The 24,976-nt window shown below is 41.8% G+C and overlaps 1 protein-coding gene and 1 long non-coding RNA gene across 4 annotated transcripts in view; one reads left to right on the top strand and one right to left on the bottom strand.

Annotated features, from left to right (window-relative positions):
- The window catches only part of LOC127661955 (tetraspanin-9-like), a 320,984-nt gene that overhangs the window by 4,613 nt on the left and 291,395 nt on the right, over window positions 1–24,976 (bottom strand). For both annotated transcript variants that reach the window (XM_052152946.1, XM_052152945.1), the window contains 3 exons: window positions 9,922–10,023; window positions 9,686–9,817; window positions 7,240–7,323 (listed from right to left, as the gene is read on the bottom strand). In XM_052152946.1, the coding sequence (XP_052008906.1) occupies window positions 7,240–7,323; window positions 9,686–9,817; window positions 9,922–10,023 (318 nt within the window). The remainder of the gene's footprint in view (window positions 1–7,239; window positions 7,324–9,685; window positions 9,818–9,921; window positions 10,024–24,976) is intronic.
- Window positions 1–24,976, top strand: part of LOC127661964 (uncharacterized) — a 137,452-nt gene that overhangs the window by 10,949 nt on the left and 101,527 nt on the right. The gene's annotated exons all lie outside the window — the stretch shown is intronic.

Below are 24,976 nucleotides of genomic sequence, written 5' to 3'. Positions count from 1 at the left end.
TTCTCCGTTACTGCATACTTTGGAAAAACAAAGACGTTAAGGAACTGAAAACAGCAACTGTAAATGGCAGTGCATCGCTGGAATATTGGAAAATAACATTCCTGCCCGTCTCCAGATGAAATAAGCTGTGGTCAGGTAGAGTATTTAGTCATAGAGGTAAACAGAAATGTGCTGTGTTATACAGACTCCTTGTAGTTTATTTATAGGTACATCTGGATACAACAGCACTTCACAGTCATTATCTTAAAGCTGCAGAGTGCTAGACTCAGTGTGTGTGTTAGTGTTGTGTGTGTGTGTGTGTGTGTGTGTGTGTGTGTACTAAGTCAGATTCTCTCACATCTTTATGCTTGAACGGTATCACATCGCTCCATCTTTACACTGTCTATTCCCTCAGTCACTGAACTGTATGTTTTGGCCGACTCACACAGACGAATTGTGGTCGAAAGCCTTTCAGAATCCAGACGCTAATCAGAAACTAAAGTACTACGGTACTGGATATGTTCCATGGTAATACTATGATATTCATCGAAGCACCTTGGGTCTGTTACACAAACGATGCAAGATGATTGACACAATGAACGTTTCTTATGTTTATGCGTTTGTTCAAATCCATAAACCCAACAGTAATCGCAACGCTAGCCTTAATTTCAAATGACAACTGGCTACCTCTTGGTGTATACTTGGAAATGTACTTCGTTAAGACCCCTGTGCTCTATTATCCTCAATAAACTACAGGTAATTACCATCCACAGGCTTATGTGCACTCACTGGATTAACTGAGGGAACATATTCTCTAATCCAACATGGATGATTTTTAACATTTACAGCATTTAGTTTCTGTGGCTTGATCAATTTGTTGGTTGTTACCCTTGTCGTGTTTAATGTACCAAGTGTCGAGATCAGTGCGTGCCATTTGAAATTCAATTTCTGGTGCTGTAAATTGCATTCCAACACAATGCATAATAACAGTTCAAATGAATGCACAGATAAAGATATATTCAATGTATCACAAATGCGCACACACACACACACACATGCACACTCACACACACACGCACACTCACACACACATGCACACACACTCACTCACTCACACACACACACGCCACACACACACACACACACATGCGCACTCAGGCATGCACACACACACTCACACGCACACTCACACACACACACACACACACACACACACACACTCACTCGCTCACACACACACACACACACACACGCTCACACACATGCGCACTCAGGCATGCACACACACACACACTCCACGCATGCACACGCACACACACATACACGCGCACGTTCACACACGCACACACACACTCTCACACACACTCACAGACACACACACACTCACATTCTCTCTCACACACACACGCTCTCTCACTCACTCACTCACTCACTCACTCACTCTCTCACACACACACACACACACTCACACACATGCGCACTCAGGCATGCACACACACACACACTCACACGCACACTCACACACACACACACACACACACACACACACGCTCACACACATGCGCACTCAGGCATGCACACACACACACTCACACGCATGCACACGCACACACACGCACACACACATACACGCGCACGTTCACACACGCACACACACTCTCACACACACACTCACAGACACACACACTCTCACATTCTCTCTCACACACACACTCTCTCTCACTCACTCACTCACTCACTCACTCACTCTCTCTCACACACACACACACACACACACACACACACACACACACACACACACACACACACACACAAACAAACACACAGGAGGTAATAAGAGGCACTCCAATCTAAGGCACAACACCTATTATGCGCATTCTGAGCTCAGTGATGTGCTTAAGTGTAAACAGAGTGCTTCAGAAGTGTAAATGTAAGATTATTGTGAGTGCACAACATGTAGTTCACAACATTAAACAGTTTTCTTCTGCATCAGTTTATTAAAGCAATCTGTTGTTCTGTCAGCCCAACATAACGAATCAGCAACATACTCTATTAAAGTACTGTCAATGCTCTTCTGGCCTCATTTGACTTGGAAAGACTCAGCAACTCACAGATCAGGCAACCAGCTGGACCTCATTTTACACGTAACTGTATCAACACGAATATTCTTGTTACTGCTTTACATGTCTCTGATCACTACTTTGTTCAATTCAACATGACTCTCCAATCTACATTCAAACAGACTCCACCTTTGGTTTCCTTCCGCCATAATCTCCGTTCTCTTTCACCCTCGCGCCTTTCCACAACTGTCGCTACCTCTCTTCCCACACAAAACTTATTTTCCACCCTTGATGTAAACACTGCCACAGACACACTTAACTCTACTTTAACAAGTGTCTAGACAGCATCTGTCCTCTCTCGTACTACACCACCCAGCGCCTGGTTCTCTGACGTCCTTCATGAACATCGGACTGACCTCAGGGCAGCTGAGAGGAGATGGTGGAAATCTAGTATCAGCTTCTGCTTGCAACTTTTCAGATAACGTTAAATCTGCAAAAACCTCCTATTACCACAACAAGATCAACAGCACCACAGACACTCGCAGCTTATTTTGAATATTCAACACACTTCTCTGCCCTCCCCCTCCACCGCATGACACATCACTGACAGCAGATGTCTTCCCCGCATTTTTTACTAATAAGGTTACAACCATCAGATCCTACACTCCACTCTCTCTAAACTGGGCATCACAGGAACTGCGCTTGACTGGTTTAACTCCTATCTCTCAGGGAGGTCCTTCAAGGTAGCCTGGAGATGTGAGGTATCCAAGCCACATCAGCTACTTACTAGGGTACCGCAGGGATCAGTGCTTGGACCACTTCTCTTCTCTACATACACAGCATCACTGGGACCCATCATTCAGGGACACCTCTGCTACGCTGATTACACGCAACTCTACTTGTCTTTCTAGCCCAATTACACCACAGTGACTGCTCGTATCTCTGCCTGCCTGGCAGACATCTACAGCCCGGATGAAGGAATATTCCCTGCAACTCAACCCAGCCAAGATCGAACTCCTTGTCATTTCAGCCAACCCTGCTGTTGAACACAACATCACCGTGCAGCTGGGTGCAACTACAGTAACACCTTCCAAAATGGTCAGAAATCAAGGGGTAACCATCGATAACCAACTCAGTTTCACAGACCACATCTCAAAGACTGCACGATCATGTAGATTTGCACTCTACAATATCAGGAATATAAGACCCTTCTTATCTGAACATGCCACACAAGTTCTTGTTCAGTCACTTGTCATCTCTAGACTGGACTACTGTAACGCTCTCATTGCAGAACTGTCTGGTCTTTAATGAACCACAGAGAGCTCATGTTACACCACTCCTCGTCTCTCTCCACTGGCTGACGGTTGATGCACGTATTAAATTCAAGGCTCTGATGCTGCATACAGAACAGTCACTGGGTCTGCTCCAGCATACCTAAAATCTTCCACAGAGCTGCGTTCCCACCAGAAGCCTGCGGTCGACTAATGAACATCGCCTGGTTGCACTAACACAAAGAGGCACCAAAACACTTTCTCTGACTTTTGGTTTCATCAAACCACGTTGGTGGAATGACCTTCCCAACTCCATCCATGAAGCTGACTCACTTTCTGTCTCCAAAAAATGGATAAAAACACATCTTATCCATAAGCACTTAACCAGTCACAAAAAAAATTAAAATCTTGTTCCTCTTTAATATGTTTTGTACCACTGTCTCCTTGAGATTATTCGCTTATGTTTTCCTCTTTTGTAAGTCACTTTGGATAAAAGCTTCTGCCAAATGAATATATGTAAATGTAATAACGGAAACACTGCTTACAGCAGCAATTTAAAGTCTGATCAAGACTTTACGGTTGAATGTGGTGAATTTGTACAGAAGCAATGCTTTAAATAATGAGGACAATTTAAGATTGAACATTTCAAGTTTACTCACTGATAGTAACTACACGCACATGCTGTCAGCACACTTAAAAATGACAATCAGTGTCATCTTTAATTTATCACTTTAAAATCAACACCACTAAAAATATTAAAATGAATAGTTTGTTGTTGGAGGACTAGTGGAACATCCTGTCCCAAGGATGCGTTTCTTTCTAGGACTTCTGTGTGCTCGTTTTACATCCGTCATCTTCAGTCATTTAAATGCAGCCAAACAGATGATTTAAGTCGCTTTTTTGATGGATATGATGGTAGATCAAACTCCTCTGTTATATTTTGGATCCTTCGGTTTCACGTAAATTGAAAGTTCAGGTTCAGTTCGCGACACCTGGCCATTAAAGCACCATGTGGCCACCGTCCGTAACCATAGCAACAGCTCCAGTACCCACATAGTTTTCCCATTTAGGCTTAAAAATCGTACAAATTTTTTTTGTAGTATATATTTGTACATTATATATTTTTTTGCCAAGTGTAAATAAAGAATTTCAAGGTTTTTGTAATCGCGGTTAATAGTAAAACTGTATTATCGCATCATCCCTAATGCAATGCATACTTTTCTTCACCATGAAAAACAACTGATCGTTTCTATGGAGAACTTTAACATCTTCAATGACTCCACATATGACTCATGTGATATATTTCATGTTTTCTAAATCCATATGAAAGTTTTGTGTGGGTCAGACCTACAGACTGAAATAGCACACGCTGTCAGCCACTGACTGTCTTGTGTGTTTTATTCCTGCAGGGGGCGCTTGACGCTTGAACACCAAATCCTCCATTCATCTGCCTTTAAGAACGCTTTATATCCATTTGCAGACTTTTTCCACTGGATAGGTATTTTTAATAAAAACTGATAATTGCAAGGATTCATACCAGTGAATGAAAATCCACTTCAGCATTATTTATAAAAGCATTTTTAAAAATCCTCATCCAGTAATAATAAACGACTGTGAGTTCATACATCCTGTCCAGCGCTGAGAAAAGTAACGGTTACCACATGACACCGCAGTCTAGTTGGGTGATACCTTCACAGCATTCGGGTGACGTGTGCCCCCCATCTCCCCTATCAATTCAGTGGTTTTAGCCTTGTCCCAGACCAAGACTTTCAATATTAAACTATGTAAATACAACTTATTACATGTTTAAAACCATGACAATCTGAACAAAGAGTGAAATAAATATTAACCACTTAATGGTGTCCCTCAGTATGTCATAATTACGACTGTCCCACAGTCTTGAGGAGAAACATCAAGGTTAGTGGTGGGTCTTATATCACAGTATGAATCATTTTATGTCACAATATCGATACACATGCGTTGCATACATTGCATATATGGTTTTTGCACCTCTGGATGAATGTCATTGTATTTGCTCAATTTCATTGAGTTTTTCCAAGTAAAAATAATAAAAATGTTCTATGAGGGAATCCACAAACGATCAGATGTTGTTATTGTGTACATTCTGAGGGGTTTTGACATTTGGAGCATCAGAAATAGTTAGCATATAGCATTATGTCAAGGTAAAATGGTATTTCTAGCCATCTGATGCACTTGTAACTATTCACGATTATATTTTATAATGAATTCTACCAAGAAAATCCACATTAGATCATTTTGTCCGTTGATATTAGTGCAATGATGCACTACAAAAATATTACTTTTAAAACAAAAGTTTAGTGATAAATCATTAAAATAAATGTACTTGAAAAGCAACATTGAGGCTTTTTCAGAGCATGTATTTTCTACATAAGTGGATTTTGTTTAACTGCACAAAATCTGCCAGTGCTGAAGAAGTAATCCAAAGTATTTAGATTACAAATGATATTTTACAGCATGTATTCTGTAATCCCTAGTGGAATACATTTTTAAAGTAACCTGCTGATAGATACACAGCCGCGCACATGGATATTTACATATCGCGATATATCATTGCCACAATATATATATATATATATATATATATATATATATATATATATATATATATATATATACTGACATATCGCCCAACTCTAATCGAGGTAAATATACATTTTAATTGCCGTCATTTACAATCAAGCTGTAATTTTGCCAAAAAGATGAAAACATGATTTAGTTGTGTGTATTCAGGATACATTAAATACCAGCTATGAAATTCACTTTAAACATTTTATTTGAAAAAGGTTAAAAATTTAATTTCAAATGACACTGTGGTGGGAATTTTCATGACTTCAATGATATAAATACACTGTGATGCATAAATGGTAAATGTTCTGCACTTATATTGTGTCTTTTTAACCTTAGCGGTATTCAAAGTGCTTTACACTGCGTCTCAATTACCCAAACACACACACACACACACACACACACACACACACACACACACACACACACACACACACACACACACACACACACACACACACACACACACACACACACATTCACACACCAATGACGGCAGAGCTGCATGTAAGGCACTAGTCTGCCATTGGGAGCAACTTGGGGTTCAGTGTCTTGCCCAAGGACACTTCGGCATGTGGAGTCATGTGGGCCGGGAATCAAACCACCAACCCTGTGATTAGTAGTCTGACTCGCTCTACCACCTGAGACACAGCTGCCCCGTGTATGCATGTACATACACAGTTGCACATTGTTAGTAGACTATTTAAAATCAACTACTGAGAGTGTGAAAAATAGTCTTTACTTTCTAGAAATCTAAAGTGCTAAAAGTGCCCGAAGTTGAAGATACACTCATATATCTGCATTAGATCGCTCACTGGCCACTGGCCACTCTAGTTATCAGGTATATCAGCATCTGCCATTAAAAAAATCCATATCCGTTTGGATATAAATCCATAAAAATAACCTAACCTGAGAGATGTTATACCAAGATGCCAAAGTAAAAACCGGTGGAGCAAACTCACCAGGGCTTATGTACTTCTATATCTTTAAAACTCATCTCTGCTGAGGTCTAGAAAGTTCTCGACTCTGAGATTGATGCAAAGTGATAGTGGTGTGTATACGTTAGACCTGACTGCATTGATAATCCAATACATATTGATGCTCTTTATAGTGCTCAAATGAACCACCGTTGGACATTATGTGCAGATCCTAATGAAGGTTTCACCTGCTCTCTAACACTCTTGTGCTCCATCCAGGATATCCACTTCAATATTTCAGCAGAAGCGGCTGAGACAGGCACACTCATTATCGCCGCTCTGTTGACACACACACGGAGTGATGGAAAAACACTCTGGCGCACACACACACACACACACTCTTACCTGAACCACCAGGATACACATGCCGATTATTCCGAGAAGGTGCTTATTATCTTCGAGCCATTCTTCCACCTTCTCGTAGCAGCCCTGGAAGACAGGAAAACATGAGATGTGATTTATCTTCTTGCCATAACCGTGCATGATTCACTGTCTAATTTGCTTGTTGTTAATTGTGTTGCAGTGAAAATGAGGTCCGGCGGCAGTGAATTCGTTTGAGAGCACATGCACGAGCGAATACTGCTGTTATTGCATTTTTAACATGACTGAAAAAAGCACATTCAGCGATATCTGCGTGCATGTGGCTGTGCGGAGAAGACAAACAGCTCTGAGTTACAAGAGAAAATCAACTGTGGCGGTAATGCGATATAATACGCTTTGAAACCGACATGCTTCTGGCGCGGCAAAATGTCTTCGATTTTCTTTCCTATTACAAAACTCTGTGCACAGAGCCTCATGTCACAACGTTTAGACTAATTCCAATTTTTCTATAAAATTAAAAAAAATTCAGATAGGTTCAACATTTAAACAGCTCAACAGCCTCTGGGTTCAGGCTAACTTGACTGGCTAGTTGTTCTAAAAGAAATCATTGCATGTTTAAGTTTCAATAGACACAACTGTGAGATACACTCCATTAATAATGAAATGCAGAAGACAAGGCAACTTATGAAGAAAGCATGACATGTCACAACTGCCAGTGGCATACAGCTGTGTCAACGGGACTAAAACATTTACTCGAGAGACCATTCGTGTCTTTTCAGCATCAGTTCAACATTCAGTACATTGAGTTGTTCTGAGGTCGACCAACCCCCATTGGAAAAACACTCAAAAGTCCTAAAGTGCCATATGAAGATATACTTTACAGATGCACTTAGAGCTCCTCACTACCGTCCTATATCTATGGCTTTTACCAAATCTCATTCATCAATTATAACTTCTCTTCTCTGTCTTTTCAAGTACAGAGAAGAGAAAGCAAACGAAGCAGCCCTCTTGATTAATACCGCCTGTCTTGTCTTTGATCTTGGCTGCATACAGAAATGTTCTTTAGTGAATACAAAAGGAACATAATCACAACCAAATCCTGTGTTTGAAATGGGATATTTATACACACACACACAGCAGCTCCAAACAGAGTCTGGACAATTGAAATGAACGAATGAGTGTTTATGATACAATTTCAGACCAAGAGCCATTCGTGTTCATTTAAAGATAGTTAAAACACTCTTTTCAAGTGATTAGGTGGAAGCGTATTTGGCTGTTATAGTTGATAGCATGTCGATTGTTAATGTGATGAACTACACTTGTGATTTCATAAACCTCCTTGGAGCCAGTTGAAAGTAATTGAGAAAATGGCTAGTTCTGAGAAAACCTTGAGATTTTGTCGTCCTCCTGAGACCCCTCGTCCACATGCATGGACATTACGTTTTGGTCGTCATTTGGGCATCATTTCATTTCTTCAGACTGATCTGAGTTCAGGCGACTCTGTGCTGTCATTACAGGGTTAAACTTTTGATGCACCGCGTCATGTGACAAAACAACATGGCTTTAGAGTTTGTCTTTGGGAGAAACGCCAACAAAACTACAGTTGAAAGTGACTCCTAATCATACCTGTTCAACACTCCTGTTTTTCACACCCATCTCCCGCCCCCCCTTCCCGTTTTGCTATTTCTCCCGGGAAACTCCCGTACGGCCCAAACCTCGTTATATGAATAATCACATCAGTATATTATTCCAAGGTTGTCCAGTTGCCAGATCTTGTATGAAACGCCTCCCACTCACACAATCGACACATCAAACACATTTCAACACTTTTGTGACCCCAACCTGGCAACCAACAACCCAGTTGTGCTGTTGATATCTGCGCAGGTAGATGCGGGAAGTTGAATCAAGCATCAGTGGTAGATGGGAGGCTGGACTGGTAATCTGGCATACCGGGCATTTTCCCGGTGGGCTGACGCACTTTGGGGCCGATCGGAGGCGGACTGGCCATCGGGAGAACCGAGCTTGCCGGTGGGACGTCCGCGAAATGGGCCGTAATAAGCTATAATTATCCGCCGCATTATGCAGAATGGACCACAAAACGGTGCCGAGATATGCAGAAAAGGACAGCGAACACCCCCCTCCCCCGCTCAACTTTTGGGACAGTTGCTATGTAAAAACCCAGGCCTATTTCTCTTCCCAGTCCAGCCCCCCCCCCAGGGATTGCAAAGTGTCGCACTGATAATCGGACACAGTGGGATAAATGACATTGCTCAGCACATTAAATCACAACGGCACCACTTGTATGTATTTAGCCCCCCCCCGCCACTCAGAGCTCTCCGGATTTTAGTACCCAAGAGTTCACAGGTATGCTCAAAATAGTATTTTAGTGTCAAAATACTTTTTGTTGGTTGCACCTGGCAAGGTAATTACAGCAACATTGGCACTGGTTTCAGTGCAGGTGTTCACTCACTCGTGTCCAGAACATGTTGGTGGAATTGCGGCCGCACTCCTGATAATGCTCTTGACAGCAGCGGTCGGGCACCACCTTCTCTTTCAGTGCCTCGTGCCAGTCTGTGTAACCCGTTACTCCACAACACTTCCACTGAAAGAACAAAAAGTCACGTTTACATTCTTAGATTTCATTAACAACTTAGATTAGAGTGTATTTCCATTGTTCTCTATATCATTTGTCATTTGTTTGAGCACCTCAGCTTGGATGATGTTCCAGGCGTTCCTCAGCCCGATGTTGTTGTCCGTGTTGTAGAGGGCCAGGCCATCTTTCAGGTCCTGTTTGGCGTTCTCACTGACCTGGAATCAACAGGAGGAAAAGTTGGGAATGATGTCGTTTTCTGAATATTGCCATTTGCCATTGAAAAACTAATCAATCAATGACACTACCTTTCAGACAGTGAGAAAACACAAACATGTGGCAAGACAGAGACGCAGTATCACCTGCCCACCTCTTTCAATGCATCCTTCCCTGACTAATCAATACCTGCCATTGAGTTTATGACTAGTACGTCAAATGAAAGTAATTAGCATCATTAGTTGACTGTCATAGTCATGCTATCACTTGCGCTGGAGGACAACACACGTGTATATGTCACTCTGGAATCACTATATTTCCCTCTCGGCTTGGGCAGATAAATATTTCACTGACTAATGAGATGTACAAGCACACATTAACGGTTCAGCACTCACTGGCCCATAGCGACGGCAGTCGAGAGTCATTACAGGATGACGGAGCGTAAGTCCTGATAAAGACACATGATTAACATCCTTTCCGAATGAAATGAAAACACACCATGTGCCGGAGAATACGATTTTTGCAGTTCATCTTTGCTCTAATATCAAAGGTCTTTCTAGAGAAAAGAAGTTAAGCTTTAGCAAGAAATAGCATTTTAGCTTAGCATAAAGCTAAATGTTCACATGACAATTTTCACAAGGTTATCTATTTTTGCTGCTCCAAATTTACTGGATTGTGGATGTGGATTCTGAATGAGGAAGAACATATATTATTTGTAGCTTTCTATACAATGGTAAAGGCTACATTGGTTAGCATTTCTTGTAAAAATTGCCTAACCGCATAAAACACATCGACAAGGTATATAATCGTGTATTTATTGGATTTATGTTTCATCTGGCAAAGCGTTTCTAACGGTTTTTTGTTAAACTGTAGAAACACGATGTAACTATTAATCTCCCAAGGAAAAGTTCATATCCACTTTTTCACTGAACTTGTAGTAAAGGTGCAGTAAACTATTTTAGCTCTCAAATTGAGCTGTTGGATTAGCCACACCCCCTTTTTCCACTACCACACTCCAAAGATACCAACTGAGTGTTATTGAGACCGGCATGAGCAGAAACGGTTGTCAAACACAACAGTAGTAAAACAGCGCCCTCTACTGACAACCGTTATGAACAACATGGCATAAAAATGGCATTAAGACTCAATAATTCGCTGCAACTACAATACTATGAGATTGTGCAACATGATTGACAGGTTGAAAGCGTCAGAGACCACGGACACATTGTTTTCTGTTTACAGAGTCTAGAGCTGTCAATGAGACTGCTGAGATATTTAAGGACACTTATTTCATTAATATCTTTCAGCGAGTAGGACAATTCTTTTGCATACAGTGCTGTTGGAAAGTATTTGCCCCGATCCAGATTTCTTCTGTTGTTGTGTATATCTCATACTAAATTGCAAAAAAAAAAAAAGTTATCTAATACCAACTGGGCCTTTGTGAAAAAGTATTTGCCCCCTTAGTTACTAAATCCCCAAATCTATGAAACTGCATTCATAATGGGGTTCAGCTGGACTAGACACATCAGCCCTGTTAAATTAAATCAACACCTAAAAGGTCTCACCCAGCAGCACATGCCAAGGTCGAATGATGTGCTTGTAATACATCAGTCTGGGAAGGGTTACAAATCTATCTGACAGGCTCTGGGACTCCAAAGAACCCCAGTGAAAGCCATTATCTACAAATGGGAGAAATCTTGGCACAGTAGTGAACCCTCCCAGAAGTGGCCGACCTTCCAAAATTCCTCCAAGAACACAGCGACGACTCATCCAGGAAGTCACAAAAAGCCAAGGATAACATCCAAGGAACAGCAGGCGTCTCTCGCATCACTAAAGGTCACTGTTCATGACTCCACTATCAGAAAGACATGGGGCAATGATGCCATCCATGGAAGGGTGGCGAGGAGAAAACCACTGCTAACCCAGAAGAACATTAAAGCTCGTCTGAATTTTGCCAAAACACACCTTGATGATCCTCAAAGCTTCTGGGTGAGTCGAAAGTGGAACTGTTTGGAAGACAGGGGTCCCGTTACATCTGCCATCAATCAAACAGAATTCTACAAAAAGAACATCACACCAACATTCAAGTATGCTGGTGCTAGTGTGATGGTGTCGGGGTTATTAAACTTGCAATAATTGATGGAAACATGAAATCTGCTCTCTACCTGAAAATCCTAAAGGAGAACGTCCCATCATCAGTCTGTGAGTTGAAGCTCAAGCACAGCTGGATTATGCAGCAAGACAGTGATCCAAAGCACAGGAGTAAGTCCACCTCTGAATGGCTCAAAAGAAGCTAAATTAAAGATTTGGAGTGGCCTAGTCAAAGTGAACTTTGAACCTTGAACCCGATTGAGATGCAGGACCTTAAACGGAGTTCATGCTAGAAAACACTCCAGTGTGGCTGAACTAAAGCAGTTCTGTAAAGAAGAGTGGGACAAAATTCCTCCAGCGGTTGAGTATTCCAACCAATCCCAGAGGTCCGTTAAGCAATGGCGAGTCAGAGATGCTTAAATTAGTCTACAGTCCTATCAGAAATGACAACTGATCCTAATGCACATGTTTTGAGTAATATGATGCCCAGATGCTTTTTATTTCACCTGTTCAGGGAGACATATTGAAATTATTACTGAAGAAAGATCACCCGGCACTTCAAAAGAAACTTTAGAATGAAAGTGAAAAGCGCAGTTGACGCACTTTGGGGCCGATCAGGGGCGGACTGGCCATCCGGAGAACCGAGCGACCCCCCCCACCCCACTCAACAACCTTTGGGCCAGTTACTCTGTAAAATCCCGGGCCGATTTCGCTTCCCAGTCCAGCCCTGAACAGATTAAGAATCACTCCAGCCAGGTCTCCTAAGCAACCAAATTGGCCCGGTTGCTAGGGAGGGTTTAGTCACATGGGGTAACCTCCTCGTGGTTGCTATAATGTGGTTCTCGCTCTCTCGGTGGGGCGTGTGCTGAGGTTTGCGTGGATGCTGCGGAGAATAGCGGAAAGCCTCGACACGTACTACGTCTCCATGGTAACACGCTCAACAAGTCACGTGATAAGATGCGCGGATTGACGGTCTCAGACACGGAGGCAAATTAGATTCCGCCACCCGGATTGAGGCGAGTCACTACACTCTTGGTCCGTCCTACTCACTACACTACACCACATTGCGGGGAAAAGAAATTAATCCCAATTACAATATCTACATTAATGCAGTCCTAGTGGAAACCCTGCCTTTCCTTCATGTGAACTGGTTTTGCATCCTTTTAAGATTTATTTTAAAAAAATTCAGCCAATGATGGAAAAAAACCACAACAATACCAAGTCAAGATATTATAAAGATAGTCAGCTCATTAGAGGCAGCTGTAAGAGTAGCCGTATATCTCCGAATGAAAAGGCTCAAATGAAAGGTGAATAAGCATCATCTCCTCTGAACAGCGAGACACTGAGACTCATTATACAAGAACACATCAAAACACTCCATCAGGGTACACGGAGACATCAGTCCATTCACTTCCTGTTTGGAACATATAAGGATGATCAGAACATTGTGGTAATGACTTTTCTTTCACATCTACAGAAAAACACCAGAGAATTCCACATCACACGCTTCAATTACAATTAGATTCAGACTTATAATAAATTATGAATCATCTAGTTCCTCAAAAGTCACGCTATTCTCGTCATCCTCTGCCAGCAGAGTAAATAGCGTGTGTAATGGGGGGGTATTACATCTCACATTTGACTAAAGCCTTTCTAATACTGTGATCTGGTTACGGTTGATCTTTTAAACATTCGATTTCCATCAGGTCATGAAAACACCCCTTATGAAAGCGACTGCGGTACACAGATGGTGTCAGATAGTAATATATTGGAACTTGGATGAATAATTACCAAATACATATGGGTGGTTCTTCAAATTTGGGTACTTTCATGTCCCAGGGGTTGATTGTCATCAACACAAACACATTTCACCATTTTTCATTTTGTTATAGTCACAATAAACTGACTTGGAAACACTACTGTTAGTTTATAGTACTGTATGATGTCCAAAGGGTGTCTAATTTATTATGAAATGCAAGGGCCGCCACTGTAGATAACAGACCCATACTTATAAAAATACTAATTATTGCATGTTTAAAACTATGATCATCTAAACAAAGAGTGAAAGTCATTTTATTTGAAAAAGGTTAAAAATGTAATTTCCATTACAGAATTCTAGTATAGTGCACCTATTATGGTTTTTAAACGTGCCTGATTTAGTTTTAAAAGTTTCATACAGTAGATTTACATGCATTCACGGTCAAAAAACACTTTAATTTACTCATAATTTAAATTGCAGCATTACCATTTTTCCCCAGTGTCAAAAGACGACTCGTTCAATGATCCGTTCTAAAGCATTCATTCTAAACTCCTCCTTTCAGAGAGCATACTCTGCTCTGATTGGTCCGTTCTAAAGCGTTCATTGTAAACTCCTCCTTTCAGAGAGCATACTCTGCTCTGATTGGTCCGTTCTAAAGCGTTCATTGTAAACTCCTCCTTTCAGAGAGCATACTCTGCTCTGATTGGTCCGTTCTAAAGCATTCATTCTAAACTCCTCCTTTCAGAGAGCGTACTCTGCTCTGATTGGTCCGTTCTAAAGGATTCATTCTAAACTCCTCCTTTCAGAGAGCATACTCTGCTCTGATTGGTCCGTTCTAAAGCGTTCATTGTAAACTCCTCCTTTCAGAGAGCATACTCTGCTCTGATTGGTCCGTTCTAAAGCATTCATTCTAAACTCCTCCTTTCAGAGAGCATACTCTGCTCTGATTGGTCCGTTCTAAAGCATTCATTCTAAACTCCTCCTTTCAGAGAGCATACTCTGCTCTGATTGGTCCGTTCTAAAGGATTCATTCTAAACTCCTTTCAGAGAGCATACTCTGCTCTGATTGGTCCGTTCTAAAGGATTCATTCTAAACTCCTCCTTTCAGAGAGCATACTCTGCTCTGATTGGTCCGTTCTAAAGGATTCATTCTAAACTCCTCCTTTCAGAGAGCTTACTCTGCTCTGATTGGTCAGATGTCCCAGTCTGTCAATGAAGACCAGAGGCGGGTTTTCTGTTGCGTAATTATGTAGATTAGTAAAGGAAGTCTCTAATTACTAACGACTGGTTTCAGGTGTTCAGAATCGTTTCTTTCTTTTGGGATTTAATAACTCCATTTGTCCTGCACTTTGATTTCTGAAACTTTGCATAATTTTTAACATTCACAAACAGCTCTATAACACACTACATGAAAGGCCATATTTGAAAAACCCTAATAAATGCTCTTTAAACACAATGCAGAATTTGAGATGTACTGAAAATGACACTGTGATGGGACTTTCAGACAAAAATAACATAAATCTCATGCATATTCACCGATGGACATTCTCAGTATGGTAATAAAATGGTATTTACTCCATAGTACTTCACAGAACACCATAGTATTAACATGTTGCATGTCCAAAATTAATAAGGTAATATCATATTACTTCATTGCACTTTTTGTCAGTAAATTTCGACTCCTAAGCAAATAATAAGTGCACAAATATAACCTTTGTTTGAAGCTGCTATTTAAAGATGTAACGTCTGTGCTAGGATCAGCAGAACAACATTTGCTCAACCAATGGCATGAGTTTGGGGTGGGACTATCTGTTCGATTGACGGATATCTGGACTAACATATTTTAGCCAAGGTTTGTTGTTTTTATAAACGACATCATCATTGGAATGCAGCAGTCATATGAACTAATCTAGAGATTGTTTTAATCCAAAGGACCCGCACAGATGGCAGTGGAAATGAAGGGATTCTTTGACAACACAAAGCAGGTGTCTCGTCCTCCGAGGCAAAAACAGCAAAGCACGTTCCCCAATAATAAACTGCCGTTACTGAAATTAACATTTCAGGAATGTCGGTGAGGTGCTGCTCTGCTCTTCCAGTCACCATCTTGCAACCCCCGAGGGAAGAGCTATGCTAATGAAACATACTGTTAGCAGCAGCACATTATGCACATAATTAATTAGTGCATCTCCCAGACACTGAGAGTTCACAGGGAGAGTGCTGGTGTGAATGAAAGGTTACTGCAAGGCAATCAAGATAAGACAAGTAACACCTGTAAATTAACCAAAGCAGAAACATTTGTCAGATAGTTGGAGTCCATGCAAATGATGTGCAGTATTTAGTTTCAGTGTTGATTGGTGACGCAAACAACAGAGTGATGAACACAATGTAACATATTATCGTCCTTTAGCAACGGACTAGAGTAAACATCGTTACACAAACAAACGATTTAATGAAGGAGAAAAACCTGAGTAGTGATGCCAATGTTGGCACTGAAGCTACACAACATGTACGCAACTAAACAACATGTGAGCAACTTCACAACATTTGCGATATTACATGTGCGACTTTACACAACAAGTGCGCAACTACACAACAAATGCGCAACTACACAAGGTTTGCGCAACTCCACAACATGTGCAGCACTACACAACATGTGTGCAACTACACAACATGTGCAGCAACTACACAACATGTGCGGCATTACACAACATGTGTGCCACTACACAACATGTGCAGCACTACACAACACGTGTGCAACTACACAACATGTGCAGCACTACACAACATGTGTGCAACTACACAACATGTGCAGCAACTACACAACATGTGCAGCACTACACAACACGTGTGCAACTACACAACATGTGCAGCACTACACAACACGTGTGCAACTACACAACATGTGCAGCACTACACAACATGTGTGCCACTACACAACATGTGCAGCACTACACAACATGTGTGCAACTACACAACATGTGCAGCACTACACAACACGTGTGCAACTACACAACATGTGCAGCACTACACAACATGTGTGCAACTACACAACATGTGCAGCACTACACAACACGTGTGCAACTACACAACATGTGCAGCACTACACAACATGTGTGCAACTACAAAACATGTGCAGCAACTACACAACATGTGCGGCATTACACAACATGTGTGCCACTACACAACATGTGCAGCACTACACAACATGTGTGCAACTACACAACATGTGCAGCACTACACAACATGTGTGCAACTACACAACATGTGCAGCAACTACACAACATGTGCGGCATTACACAACATGTGTGCCACTACACAACACGTGCAGCACTACACAACATGTGTGCAACTACACGACATGTGCGGCACTACACAACACGTGCAGCACTACACAACATGTGTGCCACTACACAACACGTGCAGCACTACACAACATGTGCAGCACTACACAACATGTGTGCAACTACACGACATGTGCGGCACTACACAACACGTGCGCAACTACACAACATGTGCGCAACTACACACCACGTGTGGCACTACACAACATGTGTGCAACTACACAACACGTGCGACACTACACAACATGTGCACAACTACACAACATTTTTGACATTACACAACACGTGCGCAACTACACAACACGTGCGCAACTACACAACATGTGCGCAACTACACAATATGTGCGGCATTACACAACACGGTGCGGCATTACAGAACACGTGCAGCACTACACAACAGGTGCGCAACTACACAACAGGTGCGCAACTACACAACATGTGCGCAACTACACAACATGTGCAGCATTACACAACATGTGCGTCACTACGCAACACATGTGCAACTACGCATCACATGTGCAACTACACAACACGTGCGCAACTACACAACATGTGCACAACTACACAACATGATGAATCGTTAGATGGATTCTACGATCTACTTAGGCTTACGATGCTTTTGGGGAACGAGGCTCAGATCTTTAACCACTAGGTCACGTCACGCAACGTACGCTCCAGTCCACCCTGACAGAACGTCCTGCACAATACAGGCTCCAGTCATCAGTGCATGGAACATATGTCCCACATGCCTGTGGCTCATTAAGAGTTTGTATACCTGGCCTCTGGTTCTGTTTAAATGATGTCTGTCCAATTGGAAACAATCTCAGACTGCGCGGCACAAAGCCATTTCAGCCAGTGTGAGCATCAGGTTTGTGTGAAATGACCTAGCGAGTCTTGGTGTTTGTTTGTTCCTCTCGTTGGTTTCAAATGTGCATGTAAAGGCATTAGTGCTTATATGGGGTTGAGGTGACTTTGTCCTGAGAGTCTCATGCAGGGACTAATGTCCATGGCTCTAACAACAGTCATGGGTTCGATTCCCACGCTGGGACTACTGACAAGGGGTTTGCAAAACGACATATTTTTAATACTCCCGAGTCACTGGGTTGTCTGAATGACTAGTCCGCTAATTGGTCTAAAAGAAGCCCTAAGTTAGGCTGATTTCGGGTTTATCCAAGCATGATTGGCAGTGTTTATGTAAGACGCGTACAAGACGGAGGGCAGCAGGACGGAACAGGATGCAGGTCTTGAAACACGTTGTGCAATGTTTTACTTCATCTTAAAAATGCAACAATTGTAACAGGATGCTGGGAAACGTTGCGAGATGTCATGCAATGGCCAAAGACGGCTGTCGGAATGTGTACGTCTATAGAAGGTGATGAATTATTAACTTTTCGGAGAAGGGTTTACCAAGCAAACTGCCTTAAGGCTAGGGTATACAAGTCTAATTTCTGTGCCACAAATGCTGTTGAACTTGTGATAAACCCGGAATATTATTCTAAAGTAATAGTCGATAAACTAGTTGGTTGTGGGACGACTAGTTTGACTAAAAGTATATATAAAATGATGCACGAGTAATAAACAAAAGTGCAAGATAACTGTTGGATATCCTGCATGCACGTGACATAATTATTTACGCCCACAAATCTAGAGCTGGACCCACAGAGAGAAACCATTTTATTTTTCATCTCATCTTGTGTGTGTTTGAGTCTCCAGAGTGTGGACATGCTTGGACAGGTTTGTCATCTCGATGCCCTGGGGGATTCAGTTTGTGGAGATGTGTCGTGCGTGTGTGTGTGTGTGTGTGTGTGTGTGTGTGTGTGTGTGTGTGTGTGCGTGGAGGAAAGTCCTCTGTTTACCAATGAGTTGAGGAAGATAAGGACTCTGTCCATCACTTCTGTCTGCACACACAAGAAGCTCCACAAGTTTTAAAGGAAATATAAAGACTGCAAACACACACACACACACACACACACACACACACACACACACACACACACACACACACATATAGGATCTGTACATTATGCCTTGCAGTGTAAATAAAGCCTAACAGACCTGCTGTTGCATTATGCTGTTAATATTAATCATCCAATATTGACAAGGGAGCGAGAACCACATTATAGCGACCACGAGGAGGTTACCCCCTGTGACTCTAGCCTCCCTAGCAACCGGGCCAATTTGGTTGCTAAGGAGACCTGGCTGGAGTCACTCAGCACGCCCTGGATTCAAACTTGCGACCCAGACCGCTAATGTGTTGCGTATCTTAACAATTCTTTGTATGTCGATTATAGTGACACAACACTTATACAGAAGACTTTAGACTTTAACTTATACGCAGCTGTCCTGAGCAACCACTGACCAGCGCCATGATGATTCTGGTCTCGAGATGTAAAACTAACAGAAACGAGCGATCCAGATGGAGATCAACAAACATTTATGAGTTATTGAAGTAAATATGAATTTCACGCTCAACTTGTGCAGATGTTGGTTGTCATAACAACACAAAGCAGTTAATGAGATCAGCGTAACTAACCTCGGACAGTCGCTTCATGTCACCTACATACATGTCACCTATACTCAGGTGAGTCAACTCGACTCTGTATCGGCGCGATAGAGACACAAGTGCAATACGTTACCCGCTAAGAATATACGCCGATGCGAGTGAAAACACTGGAAATTGAAAACAGGTCAATAGTGGAACACTGCCGCGTTCAGGAAAAAGGTGGATAAAATTGACCCTTTTCTAAGCTCCACCCCCCTTTGGTTACGGTCGCTCGCTCTGACAAGTCTGCAGCACTTCCCATAGGAATGAATGAGAGATCACTGTGAGTGCCGCATACAGTGAGTATTGATGCTGACTATCACTCCTGGAGGCGTGCTGAGTGACCCCAGTCAGGTCTCCTTAGCAACCAAATTGGCGAGGTTGCTAGGGAGGGTAGAGTCACACGGGGTAACCAAATTGGGCCGGTTGCTAGGGAGGGTAGAGTCACACGGGGTAACCAAATTGTCCCGGTTGCTAGGGAGGGTAGAGTCACACGGGGTAACCAAATTGTCCCGGTTGCTAGGAAGGGTAGAGTCACATGGGGTAACCTCCTCGTGGTGGTGATTAGTGGTTCTCTCAATGGGGCGTGTGGTGAGTTGTGTGTGGATCGTGGAGAGTAGCATGAGCCTCCACATGCTGCGAGTCTCCGCGGTGTCATGCACAACGAGTCACGTGATCAGATGCGCCGATTGACGGTCTCAGACGCAACTGAGACTTGAGTAACCGTGCCACCGCGAGGATCTACTAAGTAGCGGGAACTGGGTATTCCAAAGTGGGAGAAATGGGATTAAAACAGAAAAAAATAGAAATGGTAAATTTACACCATAACGTGATTAAAAAATTTGGCTTTTATTAAATTACAAGCTTCACATTTCTGCCTTTAAACCCTCCAAAAATCGCCCCCATTGACTTCCATTGTAAGTGTCTCACTGGAGCACACATTTGTGCTTTTTTACAGAAAAGGAGGAACGAGTCGAAATTAATTGTTTGTGTTAATAATCAACATTATGCCACAAATGCTGTCGATTGAGCTGAACTTGTATTGAACCCGGAATATTCCTTTAACCCAAAAAGACGTTTCCATTAGGAGACTCCTGACGTCAGATTTGGGATGCTAATTTCCAGTCCAGACTCTTGATCAGCGAGAGAAAGTCTGTCCACGCTGGGAGCTGGTGAGATTCGCTCAGTAGGAGTCGTTCTGTCACGCTGGCAGGTGATTTGAAACCCTGATTTGACGAACACAACTGATCACACACATCGGCTACTTTCATCTAATGAAGTGATGCTGTCTCTGCAGATGTTTGTGAAGCACGACATGAATCTTTTAACACTGACACACTCTGTTTAATGCACGTAAACTGCTTTATTTTTAATTCTTTTGGCCAAAAACAGCAAACAAGTACACACGCAAGCCACAATAATGCAGCTACATGAGATCGGCACCTTTACTCTGCATGAATCGCCTCGTAAATTGGAAATAAAAGGAAACACATTTGGGGACTGACATATGAGTTTGGGAAAAAAAGCTACTAAGAGTTTTACTTTCCTAAAAGGGATAGTTCAACCAAAAATGTAAGTTCTGTCATCATTTACTCACCCTCATGTCCTTCCACACCTACATGAATAACTTTCTTTGTGTAACACAAATGAAGACGTTAGGAAGCATATTAGCCTCTCAAATTCACTTTCATTGTATCGAAAAATTATGCAAAAAATTTTATTTAAAAAAATCTACTTTTAATTGGCATTTTATGTATTATTTTCCAGTAAAAATTTATCTGAACAACCTTAAAACATGAGAACAAATGTAAAAAAACTTGAGAAGCAGAATGACTAAAGATATTAACCCTTTCAGCTTGAATGGTCCCGCTATAAAAAAAAACAAAATAAACCAAAACAATAAAAATATTAACAACTTCAGTCTTGATCAACACAAAATTAGTATCATTTTAAAGTTTAGAAGCTCGACTTTCCAATGCATTGACAATTTTGCTGGTGTAGCTTATATGCTACATTTTGGCTAATAACTTCACAAACAATAAATTAAACATAAACTATCACACATCATTATTTAGAGTCTGTGATTCTCTTTCAATGGAGTCCACACACAAGATAATCAGATGTATAGATCATTAGATAATCCACATGAAGCACAATGTTACATATGACCACCAGGAGATGGCGCCAAATACACGACACAGACTCAATGATGACTCAAATGACACAGAATGAAACTCATTCTGTGAAATCTCATGACTAAAATCATGTCTGCATGCTATGCAAACCTTTAGTCATTGTTGTGTTTGCATGTGTAATTAGTTCTTATGTACAATTATTATCTTTTATTTGTTTGGAGATGTTTTTGGACACTATGATCAATTATATTTGTAATGTTGTAACTTTTGATCGCTTTGTCGAATCAACACACAAATCCTCAGATACAGCTGACATGATTGGGATCAAAACAAAAGCACCTGAAACAACCTTATTTACAAGCAGAGATATACAATGTCAAATAAGAAAAAAACATAAATTTTTGGCTTTGTGTTTTTTTGTGATTTTCAGCAGTTTCTTATAATATCTATATATTTAAATGTTTGAAAGGTTTTCTTTACAATGATACCAACCACCTGACCCTCTATTTAAAAATGTTTTTTTTTTAAGACTTTAATTTTGGGTATGCCTCTGAAACAGGAAATCTTTTAAAACATCTTCAGAGCTTAAAGGGTTAAATCTTGTTTTCGGAGAAATCTAGGTAAGTATGGCAGGGGGTATATGAGGGTAAGTATGGGGGGTAACATGAGGGTAAGTATGGGGGGGTAATATGAGGGTAAGTATGGAGGGGTAACATGAGGGTAAGTAACTGATGACAGAACTTATATTTTTGGGTAAACTAACCCTTTAAAAAACTAGATTTATTTGGCACAATGATGGTACTGTACATCAATGATGCTCTCAATCCATTCCCAACACATGTAGGTCACTACTCCAAATTGTAGAGCGTCTGTAATTGTACGGCTGTTCCTCGTGTAATGACACAATATTAGAGGCTAAACACTGTTAGTCATTAACGGATTAAACCACAGTCGAACAGGCGAAAGTACTGCACAATGCTAAAGCTCTTCATCCGCCTAGCTGAAATAAATCACGCTACTGTGCTTCCCCGTTCAAAGCAGCTAATATGGCTTCATTTGGCCGCAGTCCTGCAGCACACGCGCTGGAATGAGGTCATGAGCGTGAAGACGGATGCTCTAATCTGCTGCCCGGCCTTCACCATCTGCTGCAGTCAGATGGCAGGTCACTACAGGACTGACGTGTGTAACACTTTAATACACACTGTGTGTGTGTGTGTGTGTGTTCAGTGTTCTGCTACATCACACCTGTGAGGAAGATTTACTCCCAGTTAAAGACCCCCGAATACCACACTGAAAAAAATAAGGCAGGAAGTGAGAATTTTGTCTTGTTTAGCAGTAAAACTATATCAATATCCTTAAAACAAATACATTTACTTTACAAACTGTGTGAGAATCAGAGAAAGTAACTTGAGTTAAAGGGGACCTATTATGCAAAATTCACTTTTACATGGTGTTTGAACATACATGTGTGTTGGGAGTGTGTGTACACAACCACCCTATAATGATAAAAATCCACCCAGTCCTTTTGTTTTAATCCCCATTAATCATAAGCACAGTCTCAGAACAAGCCGAACAGATTCTGTACAAAGTGACATCACTTTGTGCAGGCCCCGCCCACGACTGTTGATGGACATTGCCGATGGACATGTTTGTGTGTGTGTGTTTCGTTATAGTGCATAGCGGATGTTGTAACAGTATTTGTGTGTGTGTGTGTGTGTGTGTGTGTGTGTGTGTTGCTCATCCATCGTTAAAAAACTCTACAACAATTAAATAAATGTATCAAATAACCATTTGGAGACTTCCTGTCTGTCTGTCTGTCTGTATCATCTGTCTGTCTGTCTCCATCAGTCCGTCCGTCTCTTTAATCCATCCATCCATCCATCCCATCTGTCTGTCTGTCTGTCTCATCTGTCTGTCTGTCTGTCTCCGTCCGTCTGTCTGTATCATCTGTCTGTCTCCATCCGTCCATCCGTCTCTTTAATCCATCCGTCCGTCTGTCCGTCCGTCCGTATAATCTGTCCATCCATCCATCTATCTGTCTGTCTCTATCTATCTATCTGTCTGTCTATATTTATCTGTCTGTCTGTCTGTCTCCATCCATCCATCCATCCATCCATCTCTCTGTCTGTCTGTATCATCTGTCTGTCTCCATCCATCTGTCTGTCTGTCTGTCTGTCTCCATCCATCCATCCATCCATCCATCCATCCATCCATCTCTCTGTCTGTCTGTATCATCTGTCTGTCTCCATCCATCTGTCTGTCTGTCTGTATCATCCGTCTGTCTGTCTCTTTAATCCATCCATCCATCCATCCATCCATCCATCCATCCATCCATCCATCCATATATCTATCTATCTATCTGTCTGTCTCCGTCCGTCCGTCTCCGTCCGTATAATCTGTCCATCCATCCATCTATCTGTCTGTCCGTCTCCATCCATCCATCCATCTATCTCTCTGTCTGTCTGTATCATCTGTCTGTCTCCATCCATCCATCTATCTATCTGTCTGTCTCTATAATCTGTCTGTATCTGTCTGTCTGGTAAAAAGTCTTAATATCGTTTGCAGTTTTGATTATCAGGTAAATTTAACTGGTTTTAGAGAAGAGGCGAATACTGTTTGCATGATTCGGCTGGTGTGCTTTCACACATTGCCAGCATGTCTTTTTTCAGATGTGATAACGAATGCCTTGTGATTTAAAGATCAGTTACAGGAGTCAATTAAAGATTCCTCTGATCACTCTGAGAGCAACGGGACGGCATGTTTAGATTAACAGCTGTACCCCTGCCAGCCGTCCAGAAATGAAAGAGACGTGCTCACAGCTCTGATCTCATCTGCCTCAACACTGGGTCAGAGGTCACAGTGGTATCTTATATGGGCAGTGTACACATGGTGTGTTCTCTTTAAACACTGACAAAGCTTTCACCCCAGCTCTCTTTTGTCATCATTTACTCACTCTCATGTTGTCCACTCTCTGATGACAGAGTGGTTATTTCCGTGTGATCTTTGTATGTTTGCAACAGGTGGACACACACGTCTTCTGCCTGCACACGAGCTCTGTGTTTGTGGTTTCCACTTGAGTTTGAGTTA

This window comes from Xyrauchen texanus, chromosome 21 (genome assembly GCF_025860055.1).
Source record: "Xyrauchen texanus isolate HMW12.3.18 chromosome 21, RBS_HiC_50CHRs, whole genome shotgun sequence".
Taxonomy (NCBI): Eukaryota; Metazoa; Chordata; class Actinopteri; order Cypriniformes; family Catostomidae; genus Xyrauchen; species Xyrauchen texanus.
This window is presented reverse-complemented; position numbering and strand designations above follow the sequence as displayed.